At 40.5% G+C, this 25928-nt stretch overlaps 1 protein-coding gene across 1 annotated transcript; it reads left to right on the plus strand.

The window, feature by feature from the left end:
• Positions 1-281: 281 nt before the first annotated feature.
• Positions 282-25357, plus strand: LOC103464301 (sodium- and chloride-dependent taurine transporter-like). The gene is made up of 15 exons (XM_008408296.3): positions 282-529; positions 6847-7076; positions 7164-7298; positions 12023-12111; positions 12224-12369; positions 12527-12659; positions 13738-13872; positions 14866-14969; positions 15095-15219; positions 17736-17848; positions 18438-18575; positions 19892-19994; positions 20146-20246; positions 20331-20501; positions 20956-25357. The coding sequence occupies exons 2-15, from the start codon at positions 6848-6850 to the stop codon at positions 21112-21114; spliced, it is 1881 nt and encodes a 626-aa protein (XP_008406518.1). The 5' UTR covers positions 282-529; position 6847; the 3' UTR covers positions 21115-25357.
• The last annotated feature ends 571 nt before the right edge of the window (positions 25358-25928 follow it).

Below are 25928 nucleotides of genomic sequence, written 5' to 3' on the forward strand. Positions count from 1 at the left end.
CCACGGTTTGACGTTACATGATGAGGAGAAGAGGAGCAACAGGTTTCATTTTAAACCAGAACAACGCAGGGATTATATCATGTTGTACATTTCTCATAAAAACATATCTCATTTTATTTAAAAGTTTTGATTGTGTTTATTCAACCATGATTTTTTTAAAGGGAATATCACAAGTTGAAATTCAGCGCAGCTAACGGTGGCTTCGCTCATTCTGGTAAGTGCGCACTTTGGGAAATGTCTGAGGCGGACGCTGTCCGTGAACGCATCACTATCACCGCTTTCCTGTTGCTCAGAGGAGGCAGGCCGGTGATTTTCCACTGCCGCTGATGTCTCTGGTCCCCGGGTTTTAAGAGACAAAGGTCAGAAAGAGAAGCTTATAAATAGGCTAAAATATAAGCTTCCGACGCGTCCAGACTTCAGTCGCTCTGACGGACACGGGAGGACACGGACAAGACTAACGGGACAAGGGACCGAGCGCAAAGGACATTAAAAGGACAAAATAACAGAAAACATCACATCATCGTAGCAGGTAAAGAAAAAAAAAACCTTCATCCATGTTACACTCATTTAGAATTAAACTGAGATGGATGTCCATGATGCTTTTCTGCGTTTTTCAGGGATTTTGTTCTTTTGTTGGGTGTTGAATTTAAACGTATTTCCAACTCTTTTGTGTATGAATGAAAAAATGTTTCTTTGCAAACTAAGAAGATGGAAAAACAGGAAAAGTTTATCTGCAGCAGTAGCAGATAAACTCAGTGCGGTGTCATTTCACAGTTTAGTTGTGTTTGTGCGGGAGCTGCGTGGATGCGGGGATGTTTCTTTGTCAAGCGTGGAGAGCTCCGTCTCTCTCTGTCTCTCTTTCTCTCTCTCTCTTTCTCTCTCTCTCTTTCTCTCTGGTAATGCTTCGTGCGCTTAGGAAGGTTTTACCGGTGGATTTACATTTCCCCTCATGTCTGCATTCAACGCCGCGAACTTTGATTTTACACTTTTGTTTAGAAAATGTGCCTATATTCTTCTGCTGGGAAATAAAAAGTTAATTGTCAGTCGCAACATTTCCTTCTTCACAATTTCATAAAAAGCGTTTTCCCCTCTTTCGAACCGTGACTCTCTTCACATCCGAACCCAGACCGAAACGGTGCTGCTCGGTTGAGCTGCTGTTTTGGGTCCGTTGTGAAGCTGCTGTGAAAAGGGGAAGTGAGGCGCTCACTGCGCTCAGGAGGCGGAGATGCTGAGCACCGAGCGCTGCCTCCGTCCTCACCGCCTCCCTCCTCACCGCCTCACCGCCTCCCTCCTCACCGCCTCCCTCCTCACCGCCTCACCGCCTCCCTCCTCACCGCCTCACCGCCTCCCTCCTCACCGCCTCCCTCTCCACCTTTTGTCTCGCTTCCTGCTTTCTTTAATTTCCTCTTTTTGTCACATAGTTTTTAATTTAAACGCCACAGACTCCATTCTCTGCGCACTGCGTCTCGTTTATTCCTCATATTAAACTGAGTATTTCTGAGTCGTCTTACTGCAATGTTGGAAACGTCTTAAAAAAGTGACTCTGGTTTATTTTCAGTTTGTTTCCTGATGCTTGAACGTGATGGAGGGGAAACAGAAGCGCCTCGCTGACAGCCTCTGTTTGCGTGTTGGTGTCAGAACCCACCGAGTTGGTTTCCATTTTAGGATCAGTTTGGACATTTTGACTGCTCCCAAGTTAAACTAATGCGAACTGCTGAATGATGTTTGTTGCACGTATTCGTTTATCAGCTTCTGGTATTTCAAAACTGCGAAGGACTTTCCCTTGAGTTCTGTTTCCCAGAATGACAGAAAGCCGCTAAATCAGCACACTGATGGGAAACGGTGATAAAGCGACAGACACTCTGGGACAGACAGACAGACAGACAGACAGATGAGACTCAGGTTGTTCAAGTTGGTTTGTTAATCTTCAGTCTTTTGACGGCATCTTGTTTCAGATCTTGGTTGATAAAATGGCATCAAGTTTGTTGTAATTGACTCACAGGCGTCTTAATGGGAGGATTTTAATTTATTCATTGAATTTGGATTATTTGTCACACAGCTATGCGACACTCAGGATGAGATCCGTCACACTTTCTTTTTTTTTTTCATTTAACTTTTAATCTCCCTGCTTTAACCCTGAATCTCATCTGAAGAATGTCACGAATCATGAATATATTCCAACCCTCTGATGTTCCTTAATGTCTCATGACTCAAGACACTACAGGGATCCTGGAGTCCTTTGGGTTTTGGTCATTGTTGATTCTTTCAAGAAAAAGAAAAAAATGTGTTTAAAGATTGAAATCTAATGAGTCTGGGCTAAATTGACCATGAGGAAACATGTTGAGGTTTTGTAGCCTCTGAGTTTTCCTGTTTGCCAAACCGGAGCTGAAAGCTTCTGTATTAACGAAGGACTTGTTTGCTGTTAAATGATTCATTAAGTGTGTAACCTGAGGTTTGTGGAAAGTGGGTGTGTTGGTGAAATCTTAAGCTATAAATGTGACTCCGCTCTTGTCTCTTTAAATGACAGCTGAGAGGGACTGTGTGAATTCACACCGACCCCAGGAAGAGAACAGGTTAATTTGCATCATCTGTTCTTGAACCCTTTATCCCCCTGCGTCCTTCGCTTCACATTAGCCTCCCTCTTGACTGCTGCTGTACATATTAACTGACATGAACCACTGACCCACTCGGGCTCTCAAATTAGAGCTGCCCCATTAATCTTGTATGATTGTATCTGCGTGTGTTGGGCTTTGAAATATGTTGTTTTACTTGGCAGTAAAGATGATAATTAACACTCAGCACAATGTTATTAGAAGTAATATCAGTTACTTTCATGTTGTCATACCTGAGCGTGACGGAGGGCAAACAATGGTGACATGGTGAGTCCGACAAACCAGCACCCCCTTGTGGCTGACACGTGCATGAATTCATTTTTTTGTCTTTAATCGGTAAATTAGTTGATTGTAATTTATTCTCATAAGAAAAATGTATAGTTTGAAATTTGAATAAATTATTGTAGTATAGCTCACCACCACCATTTACCTCCTGGTCTGGGCTTTGATTAGACCATCTTAATTGCATTTAAATTTATGAGTGAAATGGACAAAATTGAATGTTTTAGTTTTATGTGAATATGTATATTTTTTATTATTATCTTGCCACTACATAAGGTTCTAAGTGTCTTATGGCATATTGATTTCGGGAGTCTTTAATCTTGTTGCCATAACAAAAACAGCAGCACAACTAAATACTCAAATATTTGGAATATGTTTTTTGGCAAATTACCACAACTTATGATTTTGACTTTTAATTATTCTATATTTGTATTTGGCTCCTACTTGAACTGAGTATCCTCTTTTAGTCCCCTCCCCCCGAACAGAATCAGACACAGGATGCTTTCATTTGGTAAGTGTTGTGCTGAATTTGACACTCTGTCAAAAACGTCACACCAAACGGGGGAAACAAAAAAAAGACGCACCACAGCCATCCTGTGTCGTTTTCTTTCTAGTGCATTATTAGAAAATGAAATGAGAAGCTATCTAATTATTATTATCTATGATTTTATATTGTACTTGCAATATTGGCCTCAGCTAGGCTATGGGATGCATTTAGCACGTCAACTTCAACATTCACCACAAGACATGTCAGCTAAAGAGCAAAAATATTTCATCATTCATTTCCGGAAAGGCGTTTTTTAAAATGATGAATAACTTTGTATCAGCCTTAAAATGAGTTTCCAAAACACAATATTATGATATAATCTGCTAAGACATGTTTTTAAACTATTTTCAATCTTTTTCCGTTATATGTAGGAGTCCAACATGTTGACAGGGAACAGAAAGTTGGAACTGCTCCACTTTTTGAACGAGTCAGTGGTGTAGTTAAAGCAAACCAGGTTGAGGGCGATTCAGTTTTAAGAAACCAAATTCAAACATTGTAGATAAAAAGTTTAATTTTAGAATTTCACATTATGTCAGAGTTTTCTGTTCATGGTTTATATTAGTCAGCACAACCATCTTCTAAAACTGTGAAGATTACTGCGTCCAGTTAATCTTGGCCTGGCTGCAGACCAGATCATTTCCCTCGGTTGAAAGTTTCTTTGCATGACTTATGCAAAGCACATCAGCCACAATCTTTAAACAATGTGCCGTGTTTTCATGCCACTTCTCCCAAACTACCATGATCTGAGCTGTAAATGATGTTACTTCCTGTTACTGTTTCTAATACTTGCTTAATCATTTACAGCGTGATGCATTCAAATTACATTCTACAAAAGGCTGCTCTCATTTTTCAGTCAAATTGATATCATTTTGTCATTCTCCATTCAACGTGTCACCTTTTTGTGCTTCCTAGAAGCTGAAGCAGAAATGCCCCTCCCCCATAAATTCTTGCATTCCTTTACTATTACCCCCTTCTGTCTGATTCACAAGATTATCTCTGTAATCTCCTTTTTTCCTGTTACACTTTCAGCTGCTGTAAAATGAATATTTTATGAAACAAGGCTAAGTTTGTGGATGCTCCAGACTGCAGACTGAAGCTGCAGAAAGTGGGGATGCAAAGTGAGCTGATTTCAGAGTGATCCAGTGGATGAATCCTTCACATTTTTGTCTGCATCTGGTAAATTAGTTTGGCTCATTTTCTCCAAAATGTCACTTTTCTTCAGTTGGCTTCAAATGTGCACAACTGTCTCACTGAAGACTGGATTTGGGTGACTCAAACAACAGCCTGTAAACCCAATTAGTTTCAAATCCTAAATGGTCCATTTGCAACAATGAAATGAAATGCACAAAAGTGACATGTCATGAAAACAACAACGTGAGAAATGGGAAGAGAAGCAACACGAATGAATGCATTCAGCGAGGAGCAGGGCGGGGGAGGGGAAGCCGCTGATGGATGAGTGGACCCAATCGCTGGCCGGTTCGCTGAAAAGGTACATGCTCTTAAAATAGGAGAGTGAGTTATGCAAGTCATCTGGCTGAGAAATAAGTGTCTGTGGCCGGGTTCTGAAACGGTCCTAGTCAAATCCAGACTCTTGGTCCAGTTTGCGCTAAGAAAACCCCAAACACAGAGCAGAGGGCAATTAGTATCCTGGTCCTGGTGAATGACCTGGGCTCTCAACTGAGCGCCATGATGTAGAATAAGAGCTGGTTGAATCTTCAGCACAGGAAACGCCGAACCGTCATTTTACAGAATGATCGTAAAAACCTGGTCTGATTCTGATTCTGTTTGAAAAGCTGCTAAATGGCCAAACGGTTGTTAACTGGGCATGTGGTAAATCAATAAAACAATAATTAATTAGTAACATGCTGTTAATCATCTAATCATCCAGTTTAGTTTTAATTTGTTAAACTTTAAGCTGCAGAAGGTCAGTTACAGTTCAGAATCCTTGAAAATGATGTGAAATGCCCCTTTAGTGCTAGCTTTGAGGTTAAAGATGAAGATGCTGTCTTCATTGTTCCGAGTTTAAAAATACTAAAACAAATGGAAGATTTAGCAATTCATAAATCATTTCATAAGTAATTTGCAAACAGTGTGAAATAATTCTGTTCTGGTTTGACAAGCTTAGATTCTTTAAAACACAACTGGAACCAGTTGTGTTTTAAAGGAAATGTGATGTTTTCATCATTTGCTTTGTCCATAAGCTTGCGTTGTGTTGGGCTTTTTAAATTGCGTAAATCGGTTTGCTACCAGTGTTTTACCTCAAACATAACGGAGTTTAGTATTTCATAAAGCAGGAAGTGTTTAGCACGTGCTTCTGCACACGTGGGCCGATCGAGGGGCGACATTCAAGTGTGACAAAATAAGTTTGCTTTGCTTTGTTTGTAGGGTTTAATCTGTTCAAAACTATTCACCAGTTTCATACATCATGTACAAAAGAGCATTTTATATGCAAACAGTACAAAGCTGTTGGTTTTCTCTGAAATGTGGTCTTATCGTTAAGTCAGATCTAGAGAATGAATGAGGGAAACGGATAGTAAAGGTGAGAGTGCAGCAGCAGCAGTTGGGCCGATGAATAAAGATAAGGATGTGACATTTTCCACAGTTGGAGGCATGTGCTGACTGCTAAGCCTGTGTCTCTTTCCTGACTTTCTTTTTCTCCGTCGCTGTCGCCATTGGGTGGAAATTTACTGCTCTAGTTGCTGATCATGATGACATTGTACTTCTGTTTCTACATTTTTGTCGGAGCAAATGAGGAAGGACAGAAGGAGGAAGTAAAGTGGTTCATTAAAGTTTAGGTTTCTTTTCTTTTCTAAAAGTGTCTCTGGTAACTGTTTAACTTTTAGCCTTACAGTGAAGTACAATCAGCAGGAGTTCACTTCTGGTTCTTGCTCCACTTGTGGTCCAGGCATGTTTAAACAAACAGAAATGACAGTCAGTTTATGCTACAAATGAAGCCTTATTAAATTTGCATTAAGAACGGAGTCAGTGTGGATTTGTGGTTAGTTAATGACACTGTTACAAGTTGGTCTGCACCTGCTTCACATGGTGTGTTTCCAAAACAGACCAAGTCGAGCAGTTTATTTCTTTAAACTATTATTTTAGTTGGAACATTCTTATATATTCTTATATATTCTAATATAAGTGAAGCGTACAACAGTTCATGCTTCTTATTTTCTGCAAAAACATTTTCACTTCTTTGAGATTTGAGCTTCCCTGCTGGTCATTTATCAGGTGGACTGACTTTGCAGCCCATTGCAGTTTGTGGCACATTGAGCATCTAGAGTGTTTATGCAACGTTACTTAGATGAATATTTAAGCAACATTTCCTGAATAATGTTTTCTCCACCACTTTTTAAATGATTTTAATAAGAAGTTACGCTACATTTCTGCATTTTCTATCCACAGAATGGCACAAAAAGAGAAACTTCAGTGTCTGAAGGACTTCCACAAGGACACGTTGAAGCCGTCTCCTGGTAAGAGCCCTGGCACTCGGCCTGAAGACGAGGCGGAGGGCAAACACCCCCAGAGGGAGAAGTGGGCCAGCAAGTTGGACTTTGTCCTGTCTGTGGCCGGCGGATTTGTAGGTTTAGGGAACGTGTGGCGTTTCCCTTACCTCTGCTATAAGAATGGTGGAGGTGAGCATCAAATGGTTTGAAAAATCATTTTGTCAACTACTTTCTTTACTTTATCTGTATGGGTTTTATTTCATCTCCCATTTCTAGGTGCGTTTCTCATCCCCTACTTCATTTTCCTGTTTGGCGGAGGTCTGCCAGTCTTCTTCCTGGAGGTTGCCCTGGGTCAGTTCACGTCTGAGGGCGGCATCACCTGCTGGGAGAAGCTTTGTCCCATTTTTACTGGTATGTAGCTTGTTATTAAAATTCAGCTGCTAAAATGGTAAATCTGAATGAAAACAAAACCTGTACAGCAGGAAGTTTCACCGCCTCAAACCCTTCCTGTCTAGAAAACTTTTTTTTTTTTTGCCATTTCCATGTGATTTGTGGAGGCAGAAGTCAGTCGACCTCAGCCACGGCCCTGACTCACCTGATGTAGCAGTCATAGACCGCCATCGTTTGACTCGTATATCGACGAGCAGACCTTCAGCCTGTGATTCGTGTCGGCACCAGTCAGAATTTAAAAGCACAAAGAAGAATCGGATCAGAACGGATCTTCTTCCTAATAAGAAGAGCAAAAAAAGTGAGAAATTAAATAAATTTGAAGCATTTGCCAACAACAGGATCACAAAACCGCTACTGATTTGAAGAGAATGTCAAAGGAAGATTTCAGAAGAAGATTTACCAAGATGTGATCACGTGCTTGAGAAGGGATGCATTATGGGAAAACCTGTGGAAAGTCCCTCCAATAGTCACTTTGTATGACCATGGACAGCAGGACGGTGTGTGAAAACCAAAATCTACTGTATTGTAGACCAGTTATGTTATGAGGCTGACATTTAAACACTGCTGTATATTTCATAACTTGTTCATGTAACTGCATTTACACATAAAATATGCACAGTTTTGGACTTTAGCTTTGCAAGAGGCAACTGATCCTCATGTTTACTCGGTTTCACATCTTCAATCCAAAACCTACCAGACACATGTGAGCCATCGTCTTTATCCTCATGAATTTCATGATCACTGCACCACAACGGATGAAAAGCAATTCCCTTTTTATGTCAAAAAATGTAGTCTAGATTCTTTGATTTGTTTTTAATTTTAGTTATTTCTTTTGCTTCGTTTGCAGGTGGAGCAGTCGACATTTGTCCGCTGCTCCACCTGCCCCGCCCTTTTATTATCAGATTTTTCTTGAAGCAATTCCCCCAAAAAGAGAGACCAGGCCTGTCTCTCTTAGTTAAGATTCAGGTTTTTTTCCACACCTCTGCTGTTTTTGACAGAGGAATGGCTGAGTCACACCAGATTCTCCTCCAATAAGAGCGCTGAGACTTTGCCCAGCAGCCGTCACCAGGCAACAACCAGGGCTGCGCTGGTACACCTACACACTGGGCCTTTTCGGCGCTTTAACCTTCTCCACATCTCACCTTGTCTCTCTTTTTCATCTTCCCAGAAAGCTCAACTAATGGCCCTGAGAAGTCTAGTGATATTATTTGATCAAGTCGACTTTAAGCATTTCTTTTCTCTGCCTTCATCCCCCTCTCCTCCATTTTCAGTGCCCGTGTTTAATAGTATTTTCTTCCTTCTTGGCCCTTGCTTTCCCGGCCTGCTCCTCTCACTACCAGCCAAATAAGATTAACGTATTTTACTTCACTCTCACATATGCAATTGCCATTTTATCTTCACATTCTAACACATTATTGTGCGGTTGTCTCAAACGCACACACTCAGACACAAGGCGGTGTACACAGTGTCCTGAATTACACATCTCTATGGTAACAGCACAGCAACACATCAGAGAGGGCTTGGAAGAAAAGAGCAGGGTGGTGGTGGGATCTGAGCCGCCGACAGATGGATTGATAAAGACGGGAGAAGGAGCGACACAAAGGCAGCCAGACAGGGCAAAACGAAATAAATCAGATTCAGAAAAAACAATTAAAATTCAAGAAGAAAATATGAGATGAACATAAAACGTGTTCAGCATGGTAAAAAATGAATCTAAATAATAAAAATTGACATTTTGTGGAAGTATAAATTCGTTTATAATGTGTAACTGTAGATTCCTGATTAACAGCAAGAGTTAAAAAAAGGATCATAAAGCATGAAATAAAACGAGCAAGCCAATGTAGATGTTTGTTTTTTAGCCAACATCCATACCAGACAGCCGCAGGTTGAGCCGACCTGCATAAATAACATCCTGATATCGGTTATTGATGAGCTGAAAAATATTAAGACGGAACAGAAACAAAAAGATTAAAATTTTATAGGTTTGGGTAAGAAAACACAGGTTGAGACGCAAGTCATGTCAGAGTCATTTATAATAAAAACACATGATTTAAAGCAAACCTGGTTAAAAGCAGTGAGTAGGTGTAGTTAATAATTTAGAAAACCCAGGTTGTCTCATAAGGAAACATCCTCCTGAAGTCAACCTGCTGCCCTGCATGCGTTTCTGGAGCAGTGGCAGAATAAGAAGGAAAGAACCGGACAAAGACAGAACGCACCAGGACTAACATATCTGCCACAATACAGGATGATGAGTAAAAACTTCGCACTCATCCAGATGAAAACAAGTTGTGTTTTAGAGACGGACCACTGCTAACAAAGAGCCTTTCTACGTCTACAAATATTGATGAGTCAAGGTGAACTGACTCATCAAACAACAGCAACACTGACTGAAAATGAGCCAAAACTAAACAATCCCAGAGAACCTGCAGAACCACTGATGAAGAAGGAAGAACGTGAAGAATATTTGGATGTAAATGCTCAAAAGTACAGCGAGACTCTAGATGGGAGCCGGCGCTGCTGTTAGTTAATTATTAAACTCCTGCAAAAACTAAAACATTTTGTACAAAACAAGCAGCTGCTCCGTTGCTTTTTGATCACATTTCATTCTAAAAAGTCAGATGAAACGGGGACAAAAATAAACATTTGACCAGATAGCTGGTGAGAAAAGAGGCCATCAGATTCTCAGCAGCTGCTCAAATAATAACTCATCATCATCATCATCATCATCAGATGATGTAAGTTCCTCCTTCTATCCACAGACTCCCAACATGCAGGTACCGACAGGAAGCACGCTAATAATGATCGCATCTGGAGCTTCTTTACCTGTTGTGACAAATTTCAGATTATTTACTCAGCAAAACCTTCAGCAGTTAAAAAACTGAGTCGACTGCATATGTGGATAAACTGAGTGAGGTCAGGCAAGGTCATCCCTCCAAAGAGCTGAAGAAATGACATCATGGAGGAGGACACATCTGTTTGTTTGATCAGCACTGTTCCATGTGATCCGAGTATATAAGTGTGTGTGTGTGTGTGTGTGTGTGTGTGTGTGTGTAGAGATGCGAGGATGTTACAGCTACTAATTGGCCAAGTGATTAAAAGGACATGATTTGTTGGCAAAGTAGTTCTGACATTCATATACATGTAAAGACACACAAATGGCAGACGAGGGTGAGAATGTTGTTTCATAATTCAAGCTTCTCTATTCTCTCTCTCTCACACACACACGCACACACACACTTGCGCTCACAGATGGCCGGTGACGTTGAAGGACATTAATTTGGATGAGTGGCCGCTGTCGGCTGCGCCTGAGCACATGCAAAGCTTGTTTTAATGTCCTTATGAGGACTTACTGTGACTGCGGTCGTTGTGTGAACTCTACTCCAAATTCTAATCCGTTGCGATCCGAGTTCCTGCACCTGCTCTGACTCCAGGAGGATTACGTTTCCTCCTGAAGTTATCAAAGAGAACATTTCAAAACAAAACATGATCTTGTGTTCACACCTATCTTGTGTCAAGGCCACTGGTGACGCAATGAAACTTATCTGACTGTTCATGAAAATAAAGATTTGATGTCACTCAAGGTTAAAAACAACAATGATTCTGGTTGGACCTTGAATCAGCTAAAATGTGCTGTACAGAATCATATTTGAGAAAGAAATTGGTGTTTTGAAAGACCTCTGACTTTTCACCAAACCTCTGAAGAAAATGACTTCAACCCTAATTCCTAAGATGTTTGGATAATGTTGCCTTTTGAGACTCGAACAGTTTCTCAGTTGCATTTCCAGTTTTTCAAATGAGAACTTTCACGCTGCTCTATTTTGGCGTTGCTACCTGTGGGGTTCCTCCAGGCCAGGTTCTGGTCCCCAGTTCATTTAAAAAACTTTTATCAAAACTGCTTTGATGAAACCCAGGGAATCTTGTTTACCTGCCAAGTTTGCAATCTGAGTTTTGACAGCACATTATCTTTTAAAGTAAGGGTTTTCTGAAGATAATTATGAAGCTGCAGTTTGCAGCTCTGTCTGGATAGCTTTCCTTTCTTCTCCACTTGGAAATGATTTTATGAGAAGGCATCTCATCTGGCACATCAGCCCTCGTGTCTGTGACTCTTCTCTCACCTTCGGATGCCATCGGACCTGAAGGGGGTCAGGCCTTCGCAGCAGCTGCCCCCCAAATCACTTATTAGTCTGTCGTCAGTGTCTACATGGGTCAAAATGAGATTGGACATTTCTGCTTGGTCACAGTATGTCCTCTGAATAGAGTGCAGGATTATCTCGTGCAGATGAGTTGGACAAACACTTTTCAGTATTAAAAAAGGATTAGCATGGATTCAGAATTGAACGTGCATCGTCAGAATGGGAGTTCTGGCAACCATTAACCATCTGCCTACAAGTTGAAGGAAACCAGGTTTATTGTTACAGACGTTCTCCTGAATTTAAATGTTTATTGGAGAGGCAGTTAATTTACTTTTTGAATGTTCCTGTGTGGATGAGGAGGTTTTTTTTTTAGTTTAAATAGCTACAGTCCAGTAGTGAACACCTTGTTGTTGCTCTGTGAGATGATTTCATGACTTGCAAAGTTAATTGTTCAAACCAAACTGGACTCATCCAGTTGCCTCCATCATGTCTGTAACCAACTGATTCTTCACTGTTGTTTTGTTTTAAATTTGAATCCTTTGTCTTGTGCAGGTATTGGCTACGCTTCCATTGTGATTGTATCCCTCCTGAATATCTATTACATCGTCATCCTCGCCTGGGGTCTGTACTACTTGTTCCAGGTGGGGATATAAAACTGTTAAATTCCCTTTTTATTCTAAAAGTTGCACAGGAATCTAATCTGTCTAAACGCATGCTGTAACAGACCTTCTGTTTTTTTAAATTACCTTTCAGTGTTTCCAGCCAGAGTTGCCCTGGGCCAAGTGCAATCAGCCCTGGAATACAGATCAATGCATTGAGGACACCTACCGCAAGAACAAAACCTTCTGGGTTGCCGCCAACGCCTCCAACTTTACCTCCCCCGTCACAGAGTTTTGGGAGTAAGTTACATAAAATCCCTCACACCTGCTCACTTCTGTACCCACACACAGCTTTCATGTCCGTCGTGTTCCTCATGTGAATCCTCTCATTATTGGTGTGATCTCTAGCGAAGCTTTAGAAGTGCGAATAAGAATGGATTATGGTTTTGCTTTGCAGACACAATGTGCTGGGCATCAGCAGCGGCATCGAGGAGATCGGCCCCGTTAAATGGGACTTGGCCCTGTGTTTACTCCTCGTCTGGGTCATCTGCTTCTTTTGTATCTGGAAGGGCGTGAAATCCACTGGAAAGGTAAATCAGTGTGAAATAAAAAATAATATTCATTTATTTAAATTTAGCTGAGATTCTGTTTCTCAAACTGTTGATACTGAAACAAAGACATGGTGTGAAATTGGTATTTCCTCTTCTTCCTGGTCTGGCATGGGAACATTAGGGAACACATTGGGTCTGATTCTCTTTGCAAACTGAGGCCAGGACTTGGTAACTTAAGCCACAATAACTTTTCCCACATTTACTGAAGCTGTCAATAGATGCGCACAGCAATTCATGATGCAGCTTCTTAGAAAACGAGGCTCCGCTTTATATTGCTGCCATAAACACAAGTTTTCACAAGACAAGAGGAGAGGCAGTAAAACTCCACTTTATTGGACCAATCATCTTGATTGATCGAGCCAATATATTGTTTCTAGTTGTTTAAGTTTGTGAAAAACAACTCTTATTAAACAAAGTTGGGTCAAAACTTTCCCCACAAAGTAGATGACACTGTGTGCCTTAAGTCTCTATTGACAACAAAGGGAAATGACTAAATTCACTCATTTACAAAACCCTTTTTCAAGTGAAACGAGGGATATGAAAAAAATGTCATGCATAAAGAACAGCTTTGTGGTTGTTTTTGATTCTTTGTGTTTCCTTATCAAACATCCAAAAGTCCCAAGGGATAAAAACAAGACGGAAAATATGCAAGAAAACAAATCAGCAACTTTCACCCAGACAGCAACAGGCCACCAAGAATTTAAGGAACCTCGTGTTGTTACACTGCTGGAAACTTTCAGCAGTTTCCCCAGGTTACACTGCAAACTATTCATCAGAGAAGGAACCGTGTAAGACTGCGAAACAAGTGGAAAACCTCCAGATTATGAATATTATAAAACTTTAACTTTTCATTTAGGAAGTAAAGCCTCTTTCAGAAAAATACAATAAGTGTTTTTATTTCAGTACCTGTGATGACTTGATCTAGAATATGAGCTGAAACTGGAACTCAGAAATGAATGCAGTGTGTGTGTGTGTGTGTGTGTGTGTGTGTGTGTGTGTGTGTGTGTGTGTGTGTGTGTGTGTGTGTGTGCGTGCCTGTGTGTGTATTTTACCTCAGGTGGTCTACATCACGGCCACGTTCCCGTTCGTCATGCTCATCGTCCTGTTGATCCGCGGCGTAACTCTGCCCGGTGCTTCTGAAGGCATCAAGTTCTACCTGTATCCGGACCTCGAACGCCTCAAAGACCCAGAGGTAGGTTCCCCCCGGTGCTGCCTGAGCCCCACAGCCTCTTCACTCAGCTCCTGTTACAGAAATATTTCCTTCTTCCAGTGAAATTATTTGTTTGGGCTTGAACTTTGTTGGTGATGGAAATTCCTGGAAAGAAATTTAGACGCCAGGACATTTTTTTCTAAATCAAACAAAGAAGTTAAAAAAAGCACAAATCATTAACTGGATGTTAAAGATTCTATAATCGGTGTATAATAATGCAGTCCTGGTGTTAGAAGTCCTGGAGTCAGCAGGCCAGATGTTTTGACCATTTTTGTGGAAAGTTTACAATAGACTTGGACTTACTTTATCGTCATTGCACAAAGATACAACAGAGAATTTGGCAACAAGACGTTGCACAGAAAAAGTGCTGCAAAACTATAAGTATGACTATAAATACAAGTACATACACATACAGGTGTTATTGGTGCAGATATAAAAAAGGTAAGCTCACTATTATGCATTAATGTGAAAAAATGCAGGGATCTGTTGATTTTACATGAATTTTCACAATTGCAGAATCACAACAACCAGGGCGAGTGCTAAATGTTGCAATAATATAGTTAGTGATCAATAAATGAATCTTTAGGACTTCACCACCTTGCCGCTTATTTGCCTTTTCTAGAACTTGAACTTTTCTGCTGCATTGAACAGCCAGTGTTGCCAAATAGATGACAGATCCTCATACAGATCCTGGATGTGTGGCAGTTAAATAATGAGCCAGAATTTATTGCAGGCGAAGTACTTCCTCATGATATGAATACTGCCGTCGTAATGGCATCAGTTATGCAGTGCCATGGTTCCAGGCCTTTTTCCATTGTGCTCTTATGCTATAAAGGGAATTGATAATCTTGACAGATACAAGCTAAGCACAGAACACTAGCAAAGGCTTCAAACCATGCTAAACGTTTAGCTTTCCATAACCCAGACATCATCAGCAGGCCTCAGCCTCTCTGTTGCTCTCTCCCTACTTGGCAGGTGTGGATTGATGCCGGCACTCAGATCTTCTTCTCCTATGCCATCTGTCTGGGCGCCATGACGTCCTTGGGGAGCTACAACAAGTACAAATACAACTGCTACAGGTGAGGCGTCAGTTTTCAGGGGGCGGGCGGGGTGTGGTGTGGTAGGGGAGAGACTGGGTGTGGGGGGTGAAGGGATCCTTGTGTGTTCATTAACAAATCCTCCTCATGACATATGTGTGACATAGGGACTGTTTGCTGCTGGGAGCCCTCAACAGTGGTACCAGTTTTGTGTCTGGCTTCGCAATATTTTCCGTCCTGGGCTTCATGGCACAAGAGCAAGGGGTGGACATTGCTGAGGTGGCAGAGTCAGGTACGAGGGTCTGTAAAGGCGGCAGTGATGGTGGGCGCTGCTTCCTGGTTAATAAATTAAATAACAGTAATTTCAAAAGAAAAACAGCAACGAAACCCAAAAGAGAATTAGCCTCTACGTTCATTTTCGAACTTGAGTGACAATTTAGAAACATCATGGATTCCCTGATTAAAACACAAATGACGGCATCGGAATATGGAAGCTTCCGCAATCAAACACTTCTTGACAAAAGCAGATTTAGGAGATAAGAACCTATTTGGTCGGTTTGTACGCGCTCATTTCAGTAAGGCAGAGGGAGTTGTGTTTTATGTCTTTAAGGAAGAAGATTTTTAGTTGAGGAGAAGCTGCTGTGCGACACTTTACGGCACATCTTATGTCAGTGTGGCGGTTTAAAGATTTGAGTTTTGGTTCCGAGATGTTTCTCATTTACAGCCAACAACCTGATGGTGCCTTAGCTTTGGCTTTCATCCAGCTGAGAGTCCTTTGTGCTTAGAGGTTACATCTATGACTCAAGCTGTTTTGGTTGGCCTGCTTTTTCTGCAACCTTAAGTACAATGAGATTTCTGTCATGTTTTTTCACCGTACGCAGCCCAACACTAAGCCTGACCATTAAAGGAGCCCAGGTTACTGTGGATGTTTGCTTTCACTTTCTGACAGAATCACACAAGGATTTCATTTATCCCTACTTTTAAAAACAAGAGCAGAGCCATGATGATTAATGACTTATCCTGTAATCACACCCAACGCCAAAGTTGTTAAACACCAATGGAGATGGAAGAGTGTTTTCTAAGAACTTGTTTGCAAAGACTGGTTCTGCTGTTTTTGCTGAATTGCTTTTCACTCCAGTTGTTTGAATAAGACTTGGCGGCATGCTGTTTGATTGATGTAAAGGTTTATTATTTTAGAGAAAGTCATTTTCTTCATCAACAGGTTTTGTGAAGCTGCACCTTATCTAAAGCCCCAAGATCAGCAAATTTCATAACAAGTCCATGTAGCTTAGTATTGCTCTCTACGTTAACAGTATATGCTGGCAGCCCAGTCGATGCAAACATTGCACAATTCTGTAAAGTCCACCTGACAGTGGGGTTTGCAGAATGGTCCAATATCTGTGATATTTGGCGAGTGGGCTGAGGAGTTGGTCAGAGAAGCTCGAGGAAGCAAAGCGCTGCAAGCTAACTTGATGCTCGCTGTTAAACTGAGAATTTGACAGGATTCTTATAAGGAGCAAGATAAAATAGACGACTAAAAGTTTTTCACAGAATTTTATGTTTGGAAAGGAAAGCAAAGAAAAGTTTTCAGAAAGAAATCTGTAAGTTTGCCTTAACTGCAGCAGTTTGGGCTGAACATACATTCAAAGCTAAATAAGAGAAGGGATGCTCTTGCTCCAGAGTGTGACTTTAACTGTAACGGCTTGGCACACGCCACAGCCTCAACTGACCCAACAATGGGACAAAAAGAGAAGAAAGGCTTCTTAATATTCAGTGCTCTGCACAGTAAACTCATGATAACAGTGTAATCATCATGAATTCAGCTACTTTTGATTTGGTAAATGATCTGAAGGTTTGTTTTCCCTCTGGGGCTGGGAGTCGGTTTAACCTTTTTGAGTCAACGTGGTGTTTGGTTGGATGCCTTGTCATAATTTGCTACAAAAATGGAACCTATTGATACACTCTACTATCAGCTGCAATGCTGTTTGCTGTTATGGCTGCTTCCTTGTTCCTTGACTTTTGTTTTACAGTTCCCAATGTAGCATCATTTAAATTCGACCTCTTAAAAACAAATCATTAAAAAAAAAAGCATTTGCTTTTTATCTGACCACAAGTTTTACATCTGCTGCTGTTTTGCAATAGTCCTTTTGCATTCCCCGTTGAAATGGTCAACCGTGTTTCAGTTGGGGATTCAAAACGACTTGAGGAGCGTGTGCATGGTAAACAGAATGTATCGGACACACCTTCATCTGCTTGATTTGCCTTTTTGAAGCATTTGGGGCTTTTTCAACTTCAATCAGAGTAATGTTTACAGTGGTCCTTCCTTTTTAAATTATGGTAACATACTTTATGCATCCTGTAACATCTCTCTTCTAACTGACTTACTTCCACAGAGATACTGTTATAAACACACATGTATATAAATGTGCTATATTTGCTTTTAACTATACTTGTGTGTTTTATTGTAATATAAGGTGCCATTAATTATGTGCTTGCAAGTGAAATGAAATTGTCATGTGTTGAGTGTGTACAGTTAGTGTGTCTTAACGCTCTGCAAGCGAGAGGTAAGTAAAGATGTGCTTTAGATGATTATTTTTAATGAACCTTTATCCAAATACATACTTTACATGTAAACTTGATCTGTGCGCTGTAGTCAGGCATTGATTAACTCTTCACTTCCTGCTCTGCGTCGGCTGTCTGGGGGGCATTTTTCTCCCCCACAGGGATGCAGATCAGATGAGATTATCATGTGAGTCTAATGTGGCTCCTCCCCACCCCCTTCTGTCTCCTCTTCCTGCTCTTCTGCAGGTCCAGGCCTGGCATTCATTGCCTACCCCAAGGCTGTTACCATGATGCCTTTTCCTACACTCTGGGCAATCCTCTTCTTCATTATGCTGCTGCTGCTTGGCCTCGACAGTCAGGTCAGCAGATACACAAACAGGGTTTCTCTATAAAGTAATACAGTCTACAAGACCTCTGTCTTCTCCCAGTGTTCCCAGTACTAACTGCAGAAATGCACCACTCAGTCAGAAACAACCAATCAGCGACAGGAGGAGGGTCTTAGTGCTGTCAATCAGCCCCTCCACCTTGCTCTCTGCTACACTAAAACTCGTTATCCACAAGATATAACAGATTTTCTGAAATGTTGATTAGACACATTGAGCAGAGAGTACATAAGCATGATTGACAGCACTAAGCTCCTCCTCCTGGCTTTGATTGGTTGTTTTTGGTGCATTTCTTCAGACAGCAGCAGTACCTTTTTTTTTAATCTCTCAAAATCAACCTTTCAGTAAGGTGGATTGTCGTCGTTTATTTTACTTTACAGTGTCTTCTATATAAAACAAAACATCACATGCATCAAAACCAACTCATACCAAGTAAAGTGTGCGTTTTCAAATCCAGCTTCCAACAGTAGATGGCACTTAAAGTAACGTAACACGGGAAAGAAAAGTGAGCTTGGTTTAAAATCCTGGAGGTCAGTGGATGGTGAATCCGTTTTTTGTCTTGCAGTTTGTGGAGGTGGAAGGGCAGATCACATCACTGGTGGATCTGTATCCGTCCTTCCTAAGGAAGGGTTACTGCAGAGAGGTCTTCATCGCTATCATCTGCTGCATCAGCTACCTGTTTGGACTCACCATGGTGACCAAGGTAACAAAACAATATGAGGAGGTGGAAAAAGGTGCTGAATGTTAAAGGCACCTCAGCCAAACGTTGAGCATTAAAATGGTTGTTTTGTTTGACATAAACCCAGCAGCTCCTGACCTTTTCAGGGTTCATGTAGTTGGAACCAGAGCGTTTGGACTGCAGTCGGTGTGAACCCCTGAGAGAAGATGGCGGAGGGAGGGGGAGTTCTCATGACTTTTAGTGTCAAGTCATGAGAACTTCCTTTCCATCCGATGGTATTAATAGTTACAGACCCAATTTAGATTTTCCAAAACCCCTTGCTTCCTCCTCATTCTCTTTTTATATCTCCTGTTTTCTCATTTATCCCCTGGACTCTTTAAGTCCTTCTGTACTTTTCTTCAAACCCAGTCCTTTTGTCATAATTGTTTCTTCCTGTTTGCATGCTCTAGTTTTCTTTTTCTATATTCAGCCATCTCCCTAACTTCCTGTCTGAGCGATGCATACACATTCTAAATCTGTATAAATACTGACAGGAAATGCACAAGTAGGCAATTTAGATGCAGATTTTTGTGTATCAGAATTTTTAATCAAAACTGAAAATCATTCCAGCATTTTTAATTTTACTCATCGTGTCTCCAAGCATTTTAATCAGAACCTTTCAGTTCGTTTCTTGCTGATCTGAGACATTTGATCTGCTTTATGGTTACAGTTTGCTCTTCATGTCCTGATTCAATGTTTTTGGTTAATCAAAATCAATCACCGGTTTGAACCACTTGAGATGAATCGGATCTTATTGAAAGGTTTTAGTGCCTTTATTATTGACGTTGCCATGGCTTCAGGTCACCAGTTTTTCTATTTTCTAGGTTCAGTTTGAGGTGTAATGGTGCAGAAACCAATACTTTGACTTTAGATGAGGGGATTGTTGAAGATCCTCTCCACCGTCACTCATCTGTTCTTCATTCATGTCGGCTCCGTATCAGAACAATAATACCTCCCATCCTTCCCCTCTGTTCACGCAGACTTTCACTGTACCTGCTCATTCCCTCTGTTTCTCTTTTTGTTGTTCCCATGACAACCTCTTTTTCGGGCTGCCGTGGCCTGATTCAGCTTTAGGATTCCCAGGACTGGGGATCATTTTTCATATTGTCGACACGCAGGAGGTCGTGTTCAAACACGTCATCTGCTCAGATTTAAGCTGCTTTCTTGTTGTTAACATGTTAAACTTTCCTGGGACGACTTCCTATAAAGATACATGTGTGGAGTTGGAGCCAGGACAGATCATGTGTTTTTATTTTGCTTTAAAATGTTGAAAGTGAAACTAAAACGACGTCTCTCTGCAGGGTGGCATGTATGTTTTCCAGCTGTTTGACTACTATGCAGCGAGCGGTGTGTGCCTTCTGTGGGTGGCATTCTTTGAATGTATAGCTGTTGCCTGGGTTTATGGTGAGTATAATTAATCCCAACAATGCTGAAGCTCATTATTCAGTTCCCTGATCAGAAATATTCATTTACAGGCATAAAAAGACAAATAAAGCTGCTTTGTCTTTTACTGCTGTGAGCCTCACCAGACGGATCTTTACTGATGTTTTTGCAGGCGCTGATAATTTTTATGATGCAATTGAGGACATGATTGGCTACAGACCAAATCCTTGGATGAAATGGAGCTGGACTGTTGTCACTCCTTTACTGTGCATGGTGAGGACCTGTTTTATTTTGCACAAATATCTCAATATAAAACCATTAAAATGTGGATTTAAATGCATCCCTTTTCCACCACAGGGCTGCTTTATCTTCTCTTTGGTCAAATACAAGCCATTGACGTACAACAAGCTGTACCAGTACCCTGACTGGGCCATTGGAGTAGGCTGGACTCTGGCCTTGACCTCCATGATCTGCATCCCCATGGTGGTTGTCATCAAGATCATTCGGTCCGACGGGCCCCTCATCGAGGTGGGTGAAACGAGCAGTCGGCATCGAATAGATTTATTCAGATGTCCCTGAATAAACGTGGGCCTGGGGGAACAGCCACTGATCTCAGATAAATTCTCATGGGAGAATCAAACTGTTCAGAGCTAAATTTGCTTCAAGAATCATTTTCTATCTTCTGAAATAACTTAGATTTCTTAGTAATTTGAGCCAGAGCTGTTTTATTTCTATTTATACATCTGTTTTGCACATATTTGTTTATATTTATGATTGAACACAAACTAAATCACCCAATTCTTCCCAAATGTAGATTAAAGCTCTTTTCTTACAGGTGTTTTTCTCTCTACATCTTTTCTCTTTCCACCTGGTTTTGTATTTTATCTTTTCATTCTTGCTCTATTTGCCTCTTTCCCTCTCTTTGCCTTATCTTTCTGTTCTCTGACATCTGTTCATGCCTTGTGTCCCTTCTGGCCTGCAGAGGATCAAGGCCGTGGCGGCCCCGGCGCGCGGAGGGGCCAGCTCCCGCCCCGCGGACCACCGTGTCCCCAGCGAGCTCACCTGCCCACTGGACCCCAATGGAAACAAGGGGCTAATGATGAAGGCCCCCACCCACACCATCGTAGAAACCATGATGTAAAGGGGTGAGGAGGAGGCTCTCCATGAGATCGCTCTCTTCTCCTCTCCTGTCCTCTGAAACGCTTCTGAAGCTAGCTAGCTATCTGTCTCTCTGTGTCTTTCTGGTGGACTGATCAGGGTTTTAAGGAAAAAAAGACAAGAAGCTCACATTTGAAATCTTTTAGGAATGCTTCAAAAACTGTTTGCAGTTGAGGGAAATGATTTTTATAATTCCAAACTGTTTAAGTGCGTTGTTTTCCTTTAATAGTTCCCATGTGGGGTATATCAGCACTGACCGCTGATCATAAGCTGGTCGCTTGTTTCTTCACTGACGTTCACAGATGTTGTTCCCAAAAAAAAAAAAAGAACAAAGTTATGTCTTAGATTCATGGAAAGGAAACACATTCAATTCACTGCTGATGCTAAAAATATTCTATAAATTACGGTGCAGTTTGATAAAAATGCACTTCACAGCAAATGAAGACAAAAACAGTGAAATTCTGGTCACACAGAAATCCTGTTTTTGGCTGAAACTGAAACATTCCCTTATTTTCAGGGTAATTTCTTCCTGCAAAGTCAGAGAAGCATCCAACCGGATTTGAAGTGTGGAGTTCAAACCCTTGAGTGTGTTGTCTGTGGCGTACTGTACAGTTGTAGCTATCAGTCTATCTATATCTATCTCTTTATCTTTCTGTGTCCTAGACCAGTTTACAGTATGTAAGTTACTGCAGTAGGCACTCTCGGCTTAAAGTTTTGGATTGATTTTTATTTTTCTGCAGAGGAAGTTACATTATTATTATTGTTGTTAGTTTTTTCCTCTGTCAGTGTTTAGATTCTTTTATTGATATTATTATTATTATTATTATTATGGGTATTCACTATTGAATTGCTGTAGTTTTACATAGAAGGACAAACACTTCTTTCAATTAGTGAAAATACTAAGCTGTTATCAGATCACATATTTACAGCCTTTCTACTTCATCATGTATATCTTGGGCCACCTTTTCCAGTTGTTTTAGTGACACAAACAAATTTCAATGTAATGATTTTTCTCCAAAATGTTTTCTTGTTATGGGCCAGTTGCTCTGTGACCACTTGGATGTTCAGACGGTTGTTTTAGCAGCGACTCCTCCTGCGGTTCAGGGCTGGGAAGCTTTTCTTCCTCTGTAAGGTTCAGGGAAAATCTGGACACATTTATTGGGGCAGGACGAAAGCTAAGACTCGTCTCCAGTTCAGGTCAGGTGACCCAGTCGGTCGTGTTTCTTAGCACTCCAAAGCAGGAGAGCAGCAAAATCCCGTGACACAACAGAGAATAAAGCTGCAGGGGGTTTCCTGTCGGCAGAACTTTGTGTGGGGAAATTGGCACTAAAGGAACCCATAAAGCATCATTTTGGGAAACCTGATCAACACCGGCAGAGACAAACTAAAGATGCCCAAAAGGAATTTTATTCATGGATAACAAGAAAGGAAGAATTTGCTCTTAATTTTCTCTAAACTAATCAAAAACTAGTTTCTACAAATTAATATTCAAGCCTCGTTTTCTGCGTTAACTTTTGGAGCCTTACTCGAGTTTTTCATCTGCTCAAACTAAAAGTTAACTTGATCCGAGTTCCTAAACATGTTTAATCAGGAGGAACATCGAGGCATAAAATGTGATTTTACCAAGTTTTTCTCTTTTCAAGACCTTTTTAAAATTTGTGAATTAAGCATCAATTTGTTGAAATTACGTTAAAGGTGCCCTGCGATACGAAAACAAGGCCTCAATTCTGGCTGATTTTTAACAGTTGTGATATAAGAACTACATGTGATTTTTTTAATAGTAACATGGGGCCATAATGCTGATAATGTGAGCTGTTAACGACAGACTAGGTAAGAGGTTGGACTCAGTTTAATATGTGACAAAGGGGTTTCCGTGTGTCTCACCAGCGACCATCTGCTCAGGACTTACCCTTTAAAGCTCTTGTCTGCTTTAATTTGCTTCAAAAACATTTTACTATCAGTTGGGAACAAAGAGCTGCAGTCGTAGCAAACAAAACTTGTCTTGTGCTTTAAAGGACATTCGCTCAGATTGGCACATAGAGAATCAAAAGTAACTTCTTCACTGCCTATTTTATACACAATCAAAGGTAAAGATACACTGAAATGATGTGAGAGATGTTTTTTTTTGCACTTGAAATGATGAGGCCAAAAATAAAATGCTCAATTCTTCAGGGTACTTGGAGGTGAAAAGCATTGAGGCGGGAAGTTGTGCAGTACCCAGGAGTTGCCTGTATTTGACCAAAACCTTCCCAGTAGAGGTGGCATAGCAGCCAGAGCCTGGCGTTTTTCCTCTTCTTTTTACTGTAGTTTGTACCATTAAAGGGATTTGCTGAACCAAATCCACAGGCGACATCTATTTTCATACAGCCTTTCCTATATAACGTCTTTCTACAGCTCAGCTTCCATTTAAATGCACACACAAAGCTTCAGTGTATTCATTAACGTTTGTACAGATCTGGTTCAATGTTCCTCTGAAGGATCATTGCACAACAATGAAAAACAAAAACACTTTACTCATTTGCAGATTATATTAAAATCTTCAATTTGTCCACTGAATAACTTCTTCTAGATTTAAAAACTAATGCATATGGAAACAATTCAACTTTTTTAATGTGTATTTTCTTTTTTTTTTTTTTAACATATTTTTAGAGACAGCTCTTGGCTGCTTAATTGGAAAAACATTAAGTCATCAGTAACGACTTCAACTTTAAAGCTTTTTCCAGGTGCTAAGGTCCTTTTGTCAGGGATTTATTGACCAGATTATTAACTAATGCAGTCATTTATAGGTTTGTTCTGCCTCTCTGTGTAAATTCACAGTTTGTACCAACCCATCAGCCTTTTACACTCAGTTAACCCGAGTAAACTTTCCGTTGAGCTAAGCTTACTGATTTTATTTTTTCTCTCAGAAATAATGAGTTTGCAACAGAACTAAAGCATTAGTGATGCACATGTTTTTACCGCCGAATGTTAAAATGTGAAAGTCACCTGCAGGTGAATTTAAAGTTTTCTGAAGATTTATTTTTTAGCATAAAAAAAGAATCTCTTTTGCTGATTCCTTCTTTGATTTCATCAGTTTCTCTTGACTTATTTGTGATCGTATGTCACTTTGGCCTTTTGTGCTCCAAAAATATTCAAAACCTAAAACTGGAGTGACATTGTCCAAACTATGGATCCAAAATCGGCTCACATTCATTACGTGCAATACTTTGTCGAAAGTGGTAATGTTTATTTTTGATTTAAACTTTTCATGAAAACAAAACTGAAAATTTCAGGGTCAAATTAGAATGTGGAAACGAAACCATTAAAACCACTGTTTTAAAAAATCTTATGTTTGTTTGGAATACACTGAAAATACTGTAACAGATTTGTAATTTTATTGTTTTTGAGACAGCAACACTGCCACAAATCCCACTGTCATCCATTAAGTAATAAAAAAAAAATTTGCAGCTCACCAAAATGCCACAACCAAAGTTTCTTTTTTATTTTGAATTTTTGACAAACATCAGTGATGTCTGCAACATCAAACTGTTGAGCAGTCAGCTGAGGTCACTGAGGTGAAATAACTTGTGGTGCTTTTTAAAGGCTGCCAACATGTAACGGATGTAAATCCATCCAACGATAAACCATATCAAAAGTGGGTGCTCTTTTTTTTCTTAAAAGTTCATCTACAAATTCTGTTAAAATACTTAAAGAATGTTTTAAATTGAAAACCTCTCTGGGAAGCTCTTGTGCTTTTCTGAACAGAATCATTTCAGATGACATTTTGTACAACATATCCTCAGAAATCAAAACATGAACTCTGTCATTGAGAGGCAACGTTTGACCAACATGTAACGTTTGGGTTCTGCAGGGATTCATAAACTGAGTCTGTTTCCATCTGAGATGGAGCCCAATGACTGAAAATAGTGACACCTTTTCAGATTTCAGTCTCTGAAACTCATTCCTGTCAGCAGACCGACTGATCGTGGTCTCGTTTATAAATCCCTGGTTTTTCCCGCATTGCGCCACACACCAGCCCTTCCTCTGTGAGAATGTACACGGGAAAAATGTTTTTGTTATTCTTGGTAAAGAAAAGAAAACTTTTTTTTTTTTTTAAGAATTTGAATGGTTTTATTTTTTGTTTCTATCGCCAACCTGTAAGCTAAAAAAAATGTTTGAGCAGGTTTTACAGAACTGTAAAACTTTTTTTTTGTTTCTTAATAAAAAATTTGTCTTCAGAAAATGAAGGTGAAGTTGTCATGTGTCTGTTTGTTCCACTTCCACACACTGATACTGACTTCCAGGTTAAAGTTTCCCACATTATTAAATTTAAAGCTTTACTTAAACATTTTGGGCCGTTTCCATGGCGATCTCGGACAAGCGAGCAGGCGCAGTGACGGCTGTTAAAGAAACAAAGCATTAAACCAAAGATGTTCCACCAGTTGTCCTAAAATATAAACGATGTGGAAACTGCAGGTCATGTGGAAGCAGGTGAAACTGTAGCTTTAGTAGCCAAAAAAACAGCCCTTCACTTCATAGTGAACACAAGCTTTAGGCATGGAGTTGGCCTAAACCAGGGGTCCCCAAAGTGGGTCCTGGAGTGCCGGCGTCCTGCGTGTTTTAGTTCTCTCCCTGGTTTAACGCACCTGGATCAAATGACGGCTCATTAGAAGCCTAAGAGGAACATTGACCTGCTGAAAAGGTTGTTTCTCCCACCAGGGAGAAAACTAAAACGTGCAGGACGCCGGCCCTCCAGGACTGACTTTGGACACCCCTGGCCTAAACATTAAAGAATATATTTCTATTCTATAAATGTTG

The sequence above is a fragment of the Poecilia reticulata genome, chromosome 5 (assembly GCF_904066995.2).
Source record: "Poecilia reticulata chromosome 5, P_reticulata-male-v2, whole genome shotgun sequence".
NCBI lineage: Eukaryota > Metazoa > Chordata > Actinopteri > Cyprinodontiformes > Poeciliidae > Poecilia > Poecilia reticulata.

Excerpts from the sequence above, each read along its gene's own strand:
- LOC103464301 (XM_008408296.3), top strand. The coding sequence starts at position 6,848 with ATGGCACAAAAAGAGAAACTTCAGTGTCTGAAGGACTTCCACAAGGAC. Across the intron at positions 13,873-14,865 it reads AACGCCTCAAAGACCCAGAG|GTGTGGATTGATGCCGGCAC; the intron begins GTAGGTTCCCCC and ends CCTACTTGGCAG. Across the intron at positions 17,849-18,437 it reads TGCTTGGCCTCGACAGTCAG|TTTGTGGAGGTGGAAGGGCA; the intron begins GTCAGCAGATAC and ends TTTGTCTTGCAG.